Source organism: Carlito syrichta, unplaced genomic scaffold, assembly GCF_000164805.1.
Source record: "Carlito syrichta isolate Samal-C Ts95f unplaced genomic scaffold, Tarsius_syrichta-2.0.1 Scaffold307112, whole genome shotgun sequence".
Taxonomy (NCBI): domain Eukaryota; kingdom Metazoa; phylum Chordata; class Mammalia; order Primates; family Tarsiidae; genus Carlito; species Carlito syrichta.
The window spans coordinates 351,633-368,215 of record NW_007251208.1 but is presented as its reverse complement, the minus strand read 5'-3'; the positions used below and the strand labels follow the sequence as shown (position 1 = coordinate 368,215).

The 16,583-nt window shown below is 35.5% G+C and overlaps 1 protein-coding gene across 14 annotated transcripts in view; it reads right to left on the bottom strand.

Moving 5' to 3' along the window:
- CADPS2 (calcium dependent secretion activator 2) overlaps positions 1-16,583 on the bottom strand; it is a 589,108-nt gene that overhangs the window by 288,188 nt on the left and 284,337 nt on the right. For all 14 annotated transcript variants that reach the window (XM_021715434.1, XM_008063869.1, XM_021715437.1 and 11 more), the window contains exon 7: positions 4,304-4,415. In XM_021715434.1, coding sequence (XP_021571109.1) covers positions 4,304-4,415 — 112 coding nt within the window. The remainder of the gene's footprint in view (positions 1-4,303; positions 4,416-16,583) is intronic.

Here is a 16,583-nt window from a genome sequence, read left to right as displayed (position 1 = left end):
GATTCTCCGCCTCAGCCTTCCGAGTAGCTGGAATTACAGGCATGCACTACCACGCCCGGCTGATTTTTTGATTTATTGTAGAGATGAGGTCTCGCTGCCCAGGCGGGTCTCGAACCCGCGGGCTCAGGCAATCCACTTACCTCAGCCTCCCAAAGGCGCGGGATTACAGGCTGAGCCACCGAGCCCGGCTTCATTGCTAATTTTAATCTGTATTTGTAGCTACTCACAAGAAGTGTGCAACCTAGATCCCTTGTATGCACAGTTCACAGTGGGGGGTCTCTCTCCTATGAGAATTTAATGGCACAGTTGATCTGACAGAGGCAGAGCTTAGTTTGACTGCCACTCACCGGCTGCTGTGTAGCCTGGTTCCTAACAGGCCACAGATGGGTACCTATCTGCAGCCCGTGGGTTAGGGACCCCTGTTGTAGAGTACTGGCCAATTATCTTATACAACATAACCAGTCTGGGTTTGTCTAATATTCTTCTCATGATTAGCCTGGGTTTATGTTGGAACTTCAGGAAAGAATAGCACAAAGGGAAAATGTCCTCTCATGACATCACATTAAGTGGTACAGGATAGTCATATGACATGACTAGTGTTAGTTTTCATTAGTTGGTTTTTAAGACAGTTCAGACTATATTTTTCCCTTGGCTACTTAAGTCTGTTTCTTTTCCCATAAACCATTTCAGTGAAGCTATGTCATGTCTTTGCAATACAATTCATTTCAGTTATCTCCGCATTCCATGCTGGGATTCCCTTCATGCCACTTGTTGATGTGTGGGTAGGATGAGAGAGAGGTTTTGGCTAACACACACAAGTATTCATTTAACACCCAATACTATACAGAACAGTTTCTTCACTCTAAAAGTGTCCTCTGTAGGCAACTACTCCCCCTTTGCTCAATCCTTGGCAAACCCTCAACTGTCTTCTATATTGTTTTCCAGAACAAATGGAACTATATACTATGCAGTCTTTTGGGGGGGGGGTCTGACATCTTCCATTTGCATTTAAGTTTTACTTATGTTGTTGTGTGAGCTACTAGCCTGTCTCTATTACTAAACAGTATTCTGTTATATGGATGTACCACTGTTCGTTTATCCATTCTCCTATTAGAGAACTTCTTGGTTGCTGCCAATTTTTAGTGATTATAAATAAAGCTGTTTAAATATTCACATATAATATTTTTATGTAGACGCAAACTTCATAAACCTTTGGGTAAATACCTAGGAGTGCAATTGTGGGGTCATGTGGTAAGTCTATGTTTAACCTTATACAAAACTGGCATGTTATCTGCCAAAGTGCCTGTACAATTTTACATTCCCACCAGCAATGAACAAGAGTTTCTGCTCTGAAAATTCACCAGCATTTGTTATCAATGTTTCTGTATTTTAGCCATATTAGTAGGTGTACAGTGGTATGTTGCTGTGGTGTAAACCTATTTTAAGTGCTTGGTTGCTTGTCTTTCAAATTTAAATGCTATATAAATTTTTAATTTAAAAAAATCTTCACTTTAAAAACCAAGCTCCCCAGACATACATTCATCAAATTTTAAACAATAGATTTTGGATCACATAAGGCTCTTTTCCTTAATACTTAAAAAATGTTGCTGTTTTTCTAATTATAAAGTAGATATAGAAGGCATTACCAATAACCCTACCATCCAGAGATTACCACCAATTTTTTCTAATATTGTATGTGTGTGTGTGTATGTGTGTGTGTGTGTGTTTCCAGACTAAAACACATGTAAAATCTAAAGTCCGAAGCAGGTAGGAGTCTGAGATATTTGAGGAATAGAAGGAAAGCCAGGTGAAAAGGAAAAATGATAGCAAACAAGGAGGCTATAACATGCTGAATTTGGAGACAGAAGTCAGTTCATGTAAGTTAGGGGTTCTTCAGCTTTGATGTGTACTAAAATCACCAAGAAGGCTTATCAAAACTGCAAGTCTTTCATTCCCAGAGTTTCTGATTCAGCAGATCTGGAGTTGGGCCTGAGAATGTGCATACCTAACAACTTTCCCCATGCTGCTGGCCCAGGGCCACACCCTGAAACCTCCTGTTGGGCCTGTTATACTGTAATGAGGAGTCTGATTTTTATTCCAGTTTAATGGGACAATATTGGGAGATTTTAAGGAAAAAATGATTTGTTTTGAATTTCAAATAGATCATAGTGATTGAGGTGTGAAAGCTGAACCAGAGAGGACAAGGTGGTAAATGGGAGAGTAGCAAACAGACTAACAGACTATCATGAGAAATAATGGTGCCTCAAATTAGGGTAGTAGAGATGTTAAGATGCACAAATTCAGAATAAATATAGGAAAAACTAACATAACTTGCAATCAGATTGGGTATTAAAGTGAAGAAAGGAGAAACAAAATAAATGTCTAGGTCATTACCTTAGCAACTGTCTCTATGGAAGACTTTATAGGAGATACAAATAATACATTCTGTTTCAAAAATACTTACTTTGAGATATCTAATAACATCCAATTGGAAGTACTGAGTACGCAAGTTGCATATACAAATCTGAACCTCCAAGGAAGAAAATAATACAAATTTGGAAGTCATTACCATGTAAATTATATTCATAATCTTGGAACTTATTGGGGTTATCAGTATAAATCAGTGGTTCTCAAATAGAGTTGATTTTGCATGCCCCTCTCTAGGGGACAGTTAGCAATGTCTGAAGACATTTTGGATTTGACTAGAGGTTGGGTATTGCTAAATATTGTGTAAATATTGTAAAATACACAGAAGTACTACCAACAAAGAATTACCCTGTTCAAAATATCAATAGTGTTAAGGCTGGGAAACCATGGAAAAGATAAGTTGTCTTTCTTGTATGAAGAGAGCAAAGGAGCATAAAATGTTTCTCAGACATACAATTGTCTATAATACATATCACTTATGTGTCCAATTTAAAAACTGCCTAACTATATTATTTGACCAGAGAGACAAATTAAAAATAGCTAAAAACTTACTTATAGCAATAGACTTAAAATGGCTAACACTAATAGTGAAAAATAGTTACAATCAGAAAATAGGTAAAATTAATATAATAATAGTTAAAATGAAAAATCCTAATTAATAAATTCATAAAGACCACATGTAGTCTCCAAGTTTCTTGTATTAGATTACGCCACCTTTGTTAAATGAAAAAAAAGCAAAAGTATATAAGTACTTGACTAAATGAACAGTATAGCATAGCTCTCTTAGGTATTAACAAATACATGTAGCAAGAAAACAGAAGAGAAAATCTGGATTGTAAATATAGCCTCAGAGTCTCTGGAATGTGGGTACAGACTCATGTAGGCACAGATTTAAAAAAAAAAAAAAACTCTAGAAATTGGAACATTCCAATGGCATAAAGGAGGATGAAGTCAAGAATTTGAAATGAATAGCAATCCTGACTTCTGTTTTAAAGAATGACCAACATTTAGACGATCCTTGTACTAGATACTAGATACTATTCAGCATCTAGCATTGCACAAGCAATCACTTATTACCAAAAAATTTCAAGTAAGATTTTCAGAGAGTTTATTTTGTGGAAAATATCTATAAATACAGTCTTCAGGTCTGGGTAAGATGGATTCACATTACAAAAGACAACTTTATAGTATGCTCATCAGAACACACCTATTTCATTTATAAGACTGTAGATGACCCTTCACATAGAGAGGTGTTAGGATCACAAATCTACCTAATGTGAATGCTTTTACTGCCAACAGAAGCCTTTTGTAGTAAGAGTATACTGAGATTAGAGGATAAAAGGTATGAAAAGGTAACTATAGGAAACAGTAATTTAATGTTAATAGCTGTGAGAAAAACAACTTCTTAAAAGGAAATGGAAGAATAAACAGAGACAAATGCACTTAGGAGATATTATGCCTAAACACAACAAACATAAAAAACAGATGACTTCAAATATAAAGATAATTTTCATAACCCATGAACAGAAATGTGTTAAATGAGAATTACCTTTCACCAAGGAGAGCAAGTTGTCCAATGCCATTATCAGTCAATGGCCAGTAGAACACATGTGTGAGAACAACTGAGTTGATGACTATGAGCTTAAATGTACCCCTTACACACCCAAAACACATCACAATACTTTCTGTGTTATAGATAATTAGATAAATAGATAAATTACAACAGTAAACTGAGCTCATGGGAAATGACAAATAAATGACTTTATGTGAGGCATAAAAAGAAGTTCATATAGTACATACTGGTCTACTTTCAGTGTGAATCCAAAGAAATTAAAACCGTACTACCTTGGACACACAGGGCTGACCCACAACTCACCCTTCCCAGTTCTTTATCTTCCAGGGCCAGGACCCCAGTGCTTTCTGTGAAGAGTTTCACTTTGACCACAGGCCGAGGATGGGTGGTGGTGAAATCTCCTTGAGTTCCCCATCTGCAATAATGTAACAAAGATTTTCTTTAAAAGGCAGCATTATCACTTTTTTCTTTTTTTTCCCAGAGAGATGTCTCTCCACAGAAGGCATATTAAGCAATACAGGATCTTTTGTGTTCAATGAGATTTTTATCTTTGCTTTTGTTTCTAACAGATGGCACAGTCAAGAAGGAAAATAACAATAAGCCTTACAGCTTGTAATAGTTACTCAGCTGTTCAAAAAATTAGCATGTTGGACTACAAAACACAATGTGCTGTAATAATTTAGGTTAAGGGAACACACTATAGATGCATCTATTGTAATCTATTATTTTATTAATTCAAATGTAAATTATAGCACCATTTTTACTGACTGGAAAGAATTACTAAGGGTTTGTTTATTATTATTTATTTATTTTTTTGAGTTGGAGTCTTACTCTGTCACCCAGACTGGAGTGCAGTGGCCGCTTCTGGCCACCACAGCCTCAACCTGCTGGGCTCTGGCGATTCTTCCGCCTCAGCCTTCCAAGTAGCTGGAACTATAGGCGTGCGCTACCACGCCCAGCTGATTTTTTGATTTATTGTAGAGATGAGGTCTCGCTGCCCAGGTGGGTCTCAAACCCGTGGGCTCAGGCAATCCACTCACCTCAGCCTCCCAAAGGCGCGGGATTACAGGCTGAGCCACCGAGCCCGGCTGGGTTTGTTTAAATAAGCAGTAATTTCTTAGAAAACTATGTTTGCTTGCTGAAGAATTTATTTCATCTCTTTTTTTGGTAAGTGTATACTAAACTATATCTTTTTTTTTTTTTAAGTGAGGGTAATAATCTTAGATTTATTACTTTATATGATTTTTAAAGCTCCTGTCAAAAATTTTAAAAAACACCATAAAAATATAATTGTTTTGCAGCTAATTTCCAAAACATTCTCTTAGGAATGGAATAAGTCTGTCGACATCTGACTTTTCAAATCACTACAACAAAATAACACGCTTCCTTGGTTTATCTTTTAATTAATAGCATCTTGTCTTTACCACATACCAATTCATTCTAGCTTATTTACAAATTTAACTGGCACACAACTGATATTTCAAGTATCTTATTAATATTTCTCCTAACTCTGAGAGCTCACAGGCAAGGAGAATCAGCACAGCATGAAGAAAATGCCGTTGAGAAAAACACCATAATAGAGAAAAGAAACATGAGATTTAACAAAATAAAGGTTCATGTTAAAAATAAATCACCAGTGAGTGGATTGCCTGAGCCCACGGGTTCGAGACCCGCCTGGGCAGCGAGACCTCATCTCTACAATAAATCAAAAAATCAGCTGGGCATGGTAGCGCATGCCTGTAATTCCGGCTACTTGGAAGGCTGAGGCGGAAGGATCGCCGGAGCCCAGCAGATCGAGGCTGCGGTGGCCGGGAGCGACCACTGCACTCCGGTCTGGGTGACAGAGTGAGACTCCAACTCAAAATAATAATAATAATAATAATAATAATAATCACTAAATTAAAAATATAAATTTTGTCATATTGTCTTAAAAATGAAACAATTTACCATTTTTACTGAGCTATCTATATTTTTATTTTATAAAACTCATTCAGAGAACTTGTAACAAATGCAACAAAAATTGAAAAAAAAATTGTGATTATATTTTCTTTGTGTATTAAATTGATGATATTTTTCCTTTAATTTCAACACTTTTTGAAAATATTCATTTGAAATCCCTAATTTACTACAATTTATGATTCTTCAGAGAGAAAAAATGAATTTAGTCTTTGAAGCTTGTCCTTCTGACATCCTATATGAAGGGAAACATGTTGCTAATTCCACTCTGCTGAATAGAACAGGACAAATTACAATGCATAGGTAAAACTCTGCTTATTCAGGGTTCACCTTCAATCTTTTACAAACAGGTATCCTCAAAAATGATTCTAAAATATATATTAATATGGCATGTCTCTCATGAACTCATAAAACTATTTTTGTGCAATGATATCCTATTTCCAAAAGTGTCCATAAAATGAAATTCATTTAAATAGTAATATAATAAAAAACAATATTTCCACCACTCAGTTTAAGATGAAGAATGTATCAGTACATTAGGAAAACCCCTTTGGGCCCTGCCTTGGTGTCATCTTCCCCACCCTATCCCTCTCTACTTTGAAGTAGCTGGAATTCTGAATTTATATTTGTCATTCCCTCGAATTTCTTCCTAAAGGGAGTATCTTCAGCATTCTACCTGTAAGTGTGATCACTGCTTAGGTTTTTGGTAAATAGTCTTTAACAGGTAGAAGAAATTTCCTTCTTTATTAGACACATACACTTATAGAATAAATCAAGATAAATATATACAAGGGGGGACTCCACAAAACTGGAATCTATTTATAAAAAATTGTATATTCATTCTTACATGTTTAAACTTCAGTCATCATCAATATACTCTCCGTTTGATACAATACACCTATTGAGATGCTTTTTACACTGCTCAAAAGAATTTTTGAACTCGGTCAGTTTGGATGCCTTTTAGTGTTTCTGCTGTTTTTTGTTTCACCTCTTCCACCTTGACAAAACGTTTCCCTTTGAGGACTTTTTTTTCATTGGGGGAAACAAAAAAAGTTGCTCAGGGACGGATCAGGGGAATCCAGGGAGGGTGGGTCATGAGGTCATGCCATTTTGGGTCAAAAACTGAACACTCAGCATGTTATTGTGAGGTGGATCGCCATGGTGGAAGAACCAGTCAGCTGTTTGCCACAACTCCAGACATTTCTTCTGTAATGCAGTCTTTGACAATACTAGCTGGTATACTGATGGTAATGGGTTCCTAGAACACTCACCTCATGGGGGAAGCCTGTACTAAAAGGGGCATGCCCTCCAAAAAGATAATTTCTTTCTTTTTTTTTGGACTCTCACTCCATCACCCAGGCTGGAGTGCAGTGGCATTCACATTCACGGTCACCCCAGCGTTGACCTGCTGGGCTCTGGTGATCCTTCTGCCTTAGCCTTCCAAGTAGCAGGAACTACAGACATATGCTACTGCATCCAGCTAATTTTTTGATTTACTGTAGAGATCAGGTCTCACCAGGTTGCCCAGGCTGTTCTCGAGCCTGTGGGTTCAGGAAATCCTCTCCCGTCGGACTCCCAAAGTTCTGGGATTACAGGCTTGAGCCACTGCACCCAGTCTTGTTTTTTTTTAAATTCCCCATCGTATATGTGTGTATATATAAATACATGATATATGAAGGATACATATTATATATCACAAAGAAATTATATGTAATTACATAAGAAATTTCTTTCTTCATATATATGTATATGTATATATATACACACATGCACATATAAATATAAAGGGGATATGTGTGTGTGTTTGTGTATGAAGAGAGATAGAATATTTATCCAGAAATGTGTGCTGTATTTTATCAAACATTTTTCTACATTTATTGAGATAATTAGTAATCGTGGTAGGTTCTATTACTCTATTTTCTTGCTCTCCAAGAATGAACTTAATTTTCTTTCTACATAGTTCTAGAATTAGTAAGCTAATACTTTGTTTAGTCTTTTATATCAACATTCATTATTGACATAGGCCTATACATTTACTTTCTTATATTTTCCTTCTTTGTTTTTAGTTATACTAGCCTTATTGAATGAGTTGAAAAGTACTATACTTTTATTCTCTGGTAGATTTTGTATAAAAAAATGTGGGAAGTACCTATTCTTAGAACTTACCCATTGAACTATTTGAATCTGGTACTTCTTTATGGGAAGATATTTGCTACTGATTGTTTCACCACTGGTTATTGTTCTAGGACTACTCAAGTTTTCTCTTTCTTCTTGTGTCAATTTTAATAATTATTATTTTTCTAGAAATACATGTATTTTTTTTTAAAGAAAAGAAAATTTATTTAGAAAGTAAATGAGACAGGGGATTCACCTCCCCAAGGTAGGGGAGGGGGCCAAAGCCAGGAAACATGGCAACGGCCATAACTCAAAGAGCAAATGGCCACACCATAGTTTAGCAAGGGAAGGGCCAATACATGTATTTTATTTAAGCTTTGTAAAAGTATTTGCACAAAGTTGTAAACATTTTTTATTTGTTGAGGACCTAGAGCATCTATAGTTATATCTTATTTTATCAGTCCTAGTATTTTCTTCCTTTTTTTCCATCTTTAAACTTGACACGAGTTTGTTTCTTCTATCTTTCTTTATAAGTTACCACCACTTGCTTTTGAGGATCTTCTCTATTACATGTTTATTTTCTGTTTTGTTGTATTCCACTTTTTGTTATTTTATTCTAATTTATCTGTGTTAATTCTGCTGTTTTAACATTTTAAGTTGAACGCATGGGTCACTAATTTTAAGCTTTTCTGGGTAAGGATTTACAACTATAAATTTCACTTAAAAACTCTAACTATAGTATCTTATAAATTTATAATGTGCTAATTTTACCATCATTCAGCTGTTTATGGGTGTCATTTTAAAATTTTTCTGTATACACATTTTTCCTTTTTCTTATTTTTCTTTTTGCATCAGATTAGATAATATAACCTGCATAATATCAATCATTTGAAATAACTGAAACTGAATCTATATTCCAGAAACTGTGTGTGTGTAACTTTTCCATAAATGCTTAAAAATAAAAAAGTATTCTTCCTTATGGGGTACACTGTTTTTTATGTGATCAAGAGGTCAAACTTGTTAACTATGTTGTTTAAATCTTTACTGACTTTTGGTACTTTTTATATAGCAAGGTAGAAGTATTAAAACTTTCCACCAAAACTGAGATTTTGTCATTTTCCCTTATATTTTTGTAAACTTCCAGTGTCGCATTCGGGAATGTAAAAATGTTCACTAGCAACAATACTTGAATATGAATTGCTTATTATCATTGACAACCCAAGTCCATGATTACTGTTTAACCATTAGAACTCCACAAAATTAGAAACAGCACTATACTAAGAATGGTGACAGGGGACAGGCATGCTTAGCCAAATAAGACAAGGGAACACAATCAATATATTCCAGTGTACACCATCATGTATTAGAAAGCAAAGAATTAATTAAAACATACAGGAAAGCGTTAATAACTAGAACTTGAAAGGGAATTGGGATTTCCATTTTCTGAAACTAGTATGTCAGTTAAGGCAGAGCCTGGTAGGTAATCCACAAGATGACATTTACCTAAGGTCTGGGAATTCTGAGTCAAGGGAAAGGAATGCTAATTTCCATGAAATGAAGAAAGCTTAAATAATGTTTTCAGATAAGCAAAAGCAGAGGTACAAGGATACAAGCAGATCCTGACTGTAAAAGGCCAGAGGACAGAGCTTATATTGACATTCAACAAAAATGTGTAATTTTATGAGGGTGCATAAATATAAAAATGGTGGCATTTAATAGCTTTTATAAATCCCAATATTCCAGGATACAAACATAAATTGGTATCACTTTGATATCTTCTTTGAAAAATAAAAGTTAAAAAGACATGTACAGTTAGAAAACCCTTATTAATTCTAGAATGAATTAATTAAAAACCCAAGCCTCTTCCTACTCCCCTCAAAAAATTTGTTTAAAAGGCAGGAGAGAAGAAGATAATAGGCTTATCTTCAATAGTTTTCCAGATGTTTCCTTATTTTCTGCTTAACTGGCATGTTTAAACTCTTTTAGTACTTTTAGTAATTAATATTGAGTTATTATCTTCCTACTATTTTCTCAAAATTCTGTGATAAAAGAATACATTACTTGCTGTCAATTTGCTTTGACTCGAAACACATTGCCTTTCTCTTCTTCTATGAATGTATTATATATGAAGATTCAGAATGCCAACATAAATTTTCAAATGACTGAAATGTCTACAAAAGCACCTTTACGAGAACAGCAGGACCTCTGGCTATGAAAACACAGGATGGTTCATATATCAACTGAAATAACTGACATTAATTATTTATTTACCATTAAATAAAAAATATTGGAAATTTGTATCAGGAACCAAAATACATGTTCCTATTGTTTAACCTAGTAAGCTATATCTAAGCACTTATGCTAACAAAATAATTGTAAGTACTGAAAAGAGTATAAAGAGGAACACATTCATGACAGTGTTATGTATAACAGCAAAAACTTAAGCAATCTAAATATCCACTATTAAGGAAGTGATTATGTAAATTATGGGTCATATGATGAAATATTTTGCTGTTACTTATAATTATGGTGATTAAAGTGACATAAAACCATGCATGGTGCAAAAGTTAAGACAGAAAAAGAGAGGATACAAAAGTGTAAAAAAATTGAGTAGCTTGTAAGTGGTGGACAATACTCCAGTGTCGCAAAGTCGCTACCTACTTAAAACATGTTCTGATAGAAATATAGACGATATATAATTTTATTATTGTATACTATAACAATTATCCCTCTCAACCTTAATAGCTGGATACTGCTATCATCTCCTACAGTAGTTAGAGAACTAGATTTATAACTGGATCCTGAAGAGTTCTCAAAAATTACAAGTATTTGTGTTTTAGAGTTTGGATTGTTTTCTGTTTTCTTGGTAGAAACAAGGTCTCACTATGTTGACCAGTCTAGTTTCAAACTACTGACACCAAACAATCCTCCCACTTCAGCTGGTATTATAGAAGTGAGCCACCATGCCTGGCGTAACATATGTTGAAAATCAAAAACAGGAAAACAGCTATGTCAAAACCATTCAAATCCCTTAACTCAAAATTCATAGTGAAACAGTATATAATGTACATGATTGATTAGAGAAGATAAGCACTTAAAAGTAGGTTTAACCTACATTTTTGAACTATGACCAGCACTACACAATTAAAGTCTGTGTAACTTCAAAAATTACTTAATCTATTCTTTTCTATGTAACTCTTGTTTATATAATTATAAATGTATAGTTTAAAAACAGGTAAAATGAGGACCAATTGGAGGCTCAAACTTCACCTGTGTATAGACCACTTATATACCTAATCCTGACTTGTACTCCACATCTTTAAAATAAAATAAAATGTATAGTTTAAAAAGATTAGGTAGTCAGTTCTACCTAGAGTCTAGAGTTTCTGACATCTGCCTTAACCAGAGATTATATAAATATTAACCTATATTTCTTTTGAATGTTTGTATTGCTTAAATCTTCATGCTGTTTGAAATTTAATAGTGATATGAAATGTCACTTTTACTCAATTTTTCATGAGTTCCAATCTCATTTAGTTAAGAACTCAAATACATTTATAAAATTATATAAACTTGGGTTTGGTTTTAAACTTTATGTTCTACTAATCTCTCCTGGGATGTGCTATACTCTTTAAATTACTGCAGCTTTATAAGACATTATAAGTGTCTGTAAGAACAAAAAGACAGCAGACATTTTCAACTTATTATATTTCTACTCAAGGAAAAGGGAGGCCTTTCCATTTATTAAAATCTGTTCTAGCTCAGGTACAGTAGCTCATTCCTGTAATTCCAGTGCTGTGGAAGACTGAGGTGGGACGATCCCTTAAGTCCAGGAGTTTGAGATTAATCTCAGCAACTTAGTGAAAACTTATTTCTAAAAACAAACTAACAACTTCAAATGCAAAAGTATCTCACTGCCTGACTTCAAATTATACTACAAAGCTATAGTAACTAAAACAGCATAATATTGGCACAAAAACAGACAGATCACTATAACAGAACAGAGAACCTAGAAATAAAACCCATACCTACAACCAACTGATCTTTGACAAAGCTGACAAAAATAAGCAATGGAGAATTCAATAAATGTTCCTGGGAAAACGGGCTACTCATAGAAGAAGAATGAAACATGACTCCTACCTCTCACCATACAAAAATTAACTCAAGATAGATTAAAGACTTAAGTGTAAGACCCGAAATTATAAAAGTCCTGGGAGAAACCCTAGGAAACACTCTTCTGGACATTGGCCTAGGCAAAGAATTTATGATGCAATTGCAACAAAAAGAAAAATAGACAAAGGAGACTTAATTAAACTAAAAAGCTTCTAACAAACAATTAACAGAGTGAACAGAAAACCTATGGAAAGGGAAAAAAATATTTACCATTATGCCTCAGACAAAGGGGTAATATTCAAGAACCTATCAGGAACTCAAACAACTCAACATAAAAATAAATCAAAAAGTGGGCAAAAGACATGAACAGACACTTCTCAAAAGAGGACACACAAGTGGCCAACAAACATTTTTAAAATGTTCCAAATCACTAATCAGCAGGGAAATGCAAATTAAAATCAAAATGAGATAACACCTTACACCAGTCAGAATGGCTATTATTAGAAAATCAAAGAACAACAGAAGTTGTTGAGGTTATGGAGAAAAAGAACATTCACTCACTGTTGGTGAGATAAGTTCAACCTCTATGAAGACAGTGTGGAGATTTCTCAAAGAACTAAATTTTGAATTACCATTTGACCCAGCAATTGCACTACTTGAGATCTACCCAAAGGAAATAAATGATTATATAAAAAAAGATACTTATACTTGTATGTTCCTATTTGCAATAGCAAAATCATGGAACTGTGGAAGGGGGCTTAAAAAGACATCTACAATGTCAAAAATTAGGCTAAGCATAAACTCAGCCTTTGCACAGTTAAGCATGTACTCAGCCTTTGCACAGTTAAAAAAAGTTCCCTTCCTGGAAACTGGCAACAGCATCTGCTGGCTAGGTTAATCAGTTTAACAGCTTTTTTTGTTGCTTCTGTGAACCCTGCTAGCATTGCTTAAAAAGTACCTAGGCCTCCAGGATGTTGTGGTTTGGCCCACTTGGAAAGTCCCAATGTGGTTTTGCCCCATTTAAGCAAGCCCCTACAGCAAATGGGGGCCCTTGCTGTGGGACTGGCATGTCCAGCAGGCAAGTGGCCGCCGGCCCAACTCGTGGCTAATAAACCTCTCCTTTTTATAACTTGTACTTTTGGTGTCAGTATCTGTGAATTAAACATTCGGTCCCTATTTCAGAACCAACCTAAGTACTCACCAATGACTGACTGAATAAAGAAAGTGTAGTATATATACACCATGGAATACTATGCAGTCACTAAAAAGAGTGAAATAATGTCCTTTGCAGTGACATGGATGAAGCTAGAGAATATCATCCTAAATGATCTAACTCAGAAATGGAAACCAAAACACCAAATGTTCTCACTTATGTGCAGGAGTTAAATGGCCACAGAGATGGAAAGAACTGACACTGACGACACCAATAAGGAGGGGAGGTGTGGAAGTGGGTTAGGGTTCAGAAATTACCTATTGGATACAATGCTCACTGTCTGGGGAATGGACCATCTGAGACCCAATCCTCACAATTACACAACACATCCATGTAAACAAACATGCACTTGTACCTCTTGAATCTAAAATTTAAAAATAAAAAAAACTTATTAAAGTTAAAAAAATCTGTTCTAAAATATATTAGTGGAATCTTAGATTTTTTTTCCTCTTTTATGTAGGTTCAATAAATTCCTTTTTATTTCATGATATCTGATATATTGGGGACCTAAGGAGTCTATTTCCTTTATATTGTCTGACAATTGCTGGTGTATAAGAAGAAAGCTATGGAAAGTCTTTCTTCATTTTTTCAAAGGATAGTTATTTTTATTTCCAACTCAGTGAAAATGTTTATTTTTATATTAGAAAATATAGTTTATTTATAAGGTAAATTAGAAAAAGAGAGAGAGTGAAAAAGAGACTCACCTCCCCAAGGTAGGGGAGGGGAACAAAGCTTAAGAAAATAAGGTCTGGCCATGTGCACATGGCCACACCATAGCTTAGCAAGGCAATGGCCCAGTAAAAGTTTTTAAAAATGACTTCTTCACCAAATAACTGTTACCTCTATTACAAAATTGTTAAGATTATCAAATAACAGCCGGGCTCGGTGGCTCAGCCTGTAATCCTGCGCCTTTGGGAGGCTGAGGTGAGTGGATTGCCTAAGCCCGCGGGTTTGAGACCCGCCTGGGCAACGAGACCTCATCTCTACAATAAATCAAAAAATCAGCCGGGCGTGGTAGCACCTGCCTGTAATTCCAGCTACTTGGAAGGCTGAGGTGGAAGGATCGCCGGAGCCCAGCAGGTCGAGGCTGTGGTGGCCGGAAGCGGCCACTGCACTCCAGTCTGGTCGACAGAGTGAGACTCCAACTCAAAAAAAAAAGGTTATCAAATAACAATGACATATAATTCCAACTGCATCATTAATTTTATGACAGAAAACATTAAAGAAGAATCTGACTATGGAGATATATGAAAACCTGTAAATGATCACAAATACTTTTAAAGATTTTCCATACTGCATTTTTTTAAAAGCAAGATTTATTAAGAGGATAGAAAAGCTCTTAGAGTGGAATGGGACATGAGGGGGTTGCCCCATACTGCAATTTAAAAAAAAAAATTGTTTTAAAAATGTGGGGTACAATTCAGGGTTAAATACACAAACATTGATTATGCAGGTACCTTTGCTGATGAGTTGTGCCCCTCCCTCCCCTAACAGTTTCCCTCAATTGCCAATCTCACCCCCCTGACAATTTCCCACTACTGCCAATCTCTTTCTTACAGTATTATGATAATTGCTCAAGGTATGCTTATGAGTGAGAACATATGGTACTCTGTTCTTTGTTTCTATGTTAGATCACTGAGTATGATCAACTCTAAGTCCATCCAAGTTGCTGTGAAGTCCATATGTTTGTTCTTCTTTATGACTGCATAATATTCCACTGTGTATACGTACCACATTTTTTAAAACCAGCTCAGTTTTGATGGGCAGCAAGGTTGGTTCCATGTTTTTGCTATTGTGAATAGTGCCACAATAAACATTCATGTGCAGGCATCTTTTTTGTAAAATGATATGAGTTGCTCCAAGTATATTCCCAATAGGGGAATTGCTGGGTCATATGGCAGGTCAATTTCTAGTTCTTTCAGAAATTGCCACATTGTCTTCCAAAGAGGCTGTACTAGTTTGCATTCCCACCAGCATTGTAGAAACATTCCTTTTTCTCTGCATCCTTGCCAGCATCTGTTGTTGTTCGTTTTATTAATAATGGCCATTCTTACAGGGGTTAGGTGGTATCTCAATGTGGTTTTGATTTACATTTCTCTGAAGATTAATGAGGCTGAGCACTTTTTCATGTGTCTGTTGGCTGCCTGTATATCTTCTTTGAGAAGTGTTTATTCATGTCTCTTGCCCACTTTTTAATGGGGCTGTTGTTTTTTTTCCTTTCAACACATTTGAGTTCCTTGTAGATCCTAGATATTAGGCCTTTGTTAGATATACAGGTGGCAAATATTTTTTTTCCCATTCTGTGGGCTGTCTCCCAGCTCTCTTGATGGTTACTTTTGCTTTGCAGAAGCTTATCAGGTTGATGAGGTCTCACTTTATCCTATTTCTTATATGGACACTTAGGGTTCTGATCAGGAATTGGTTGTCAATTTCCATAACGGTGTCTTCTGCATTTTCTAAGATTCTTATAGTTTGAGGTTTTACGTTTGGATCCTTGATCCATTTAGAGTTAATTTTTGTGTACGGTGATAGGTAGGGGTACTGTTGCAGTATTCTGCCTGTGGTCAGCCAGTTTTCCCAGCACCATTTACTGAATAGGTTCTCCTCTCCCCAGTAGTTGTTGTTGGAGGTTTTGTCAAAGATGAGTTGGTTGAGAAATTGAGACTTTGCTTCTGGAATCTGTATCCTGTTCCATTGGTCTATATGCCTGTTTTTATACCAATACCAAGCTGTTTTGATTAATGTAGACTTATAGTCAAGTTTGAAGTCTGGAAGTGTGATACCTCCTGCTTTGTTTCTTATGCTAAGGATTGTTTTGGCTATTTCTGGTTGTTTATGTTTCCATATGAATTTCTGTATTATCATTTCCAGGTCTGAGAAGAATGATGCTGTTAATCTAATGGTTACTGAATTGAATGTGTAGAAAGCCTTTGGTAGGATGGGACATCTTAATAATGTTGATTCTTACTATCCATGAACATGGAATATATTTCCATTTGTTTGTGCCTGCTTGGATTTCTTTGAGTAGTGTTTTGTAGTTCTCATTGTAAAGGTCTTTCACTTCTTCGGTTAGGAAGATGCTGAGGTATTTCAATTTTTTGTGAGTTTTGTGAATGGGATTGTGCCTTTTATTTGGGTCTCTGCCTACTTGTTGTTGGTGTATAGGAATGCAACTGTCTTTTGCAC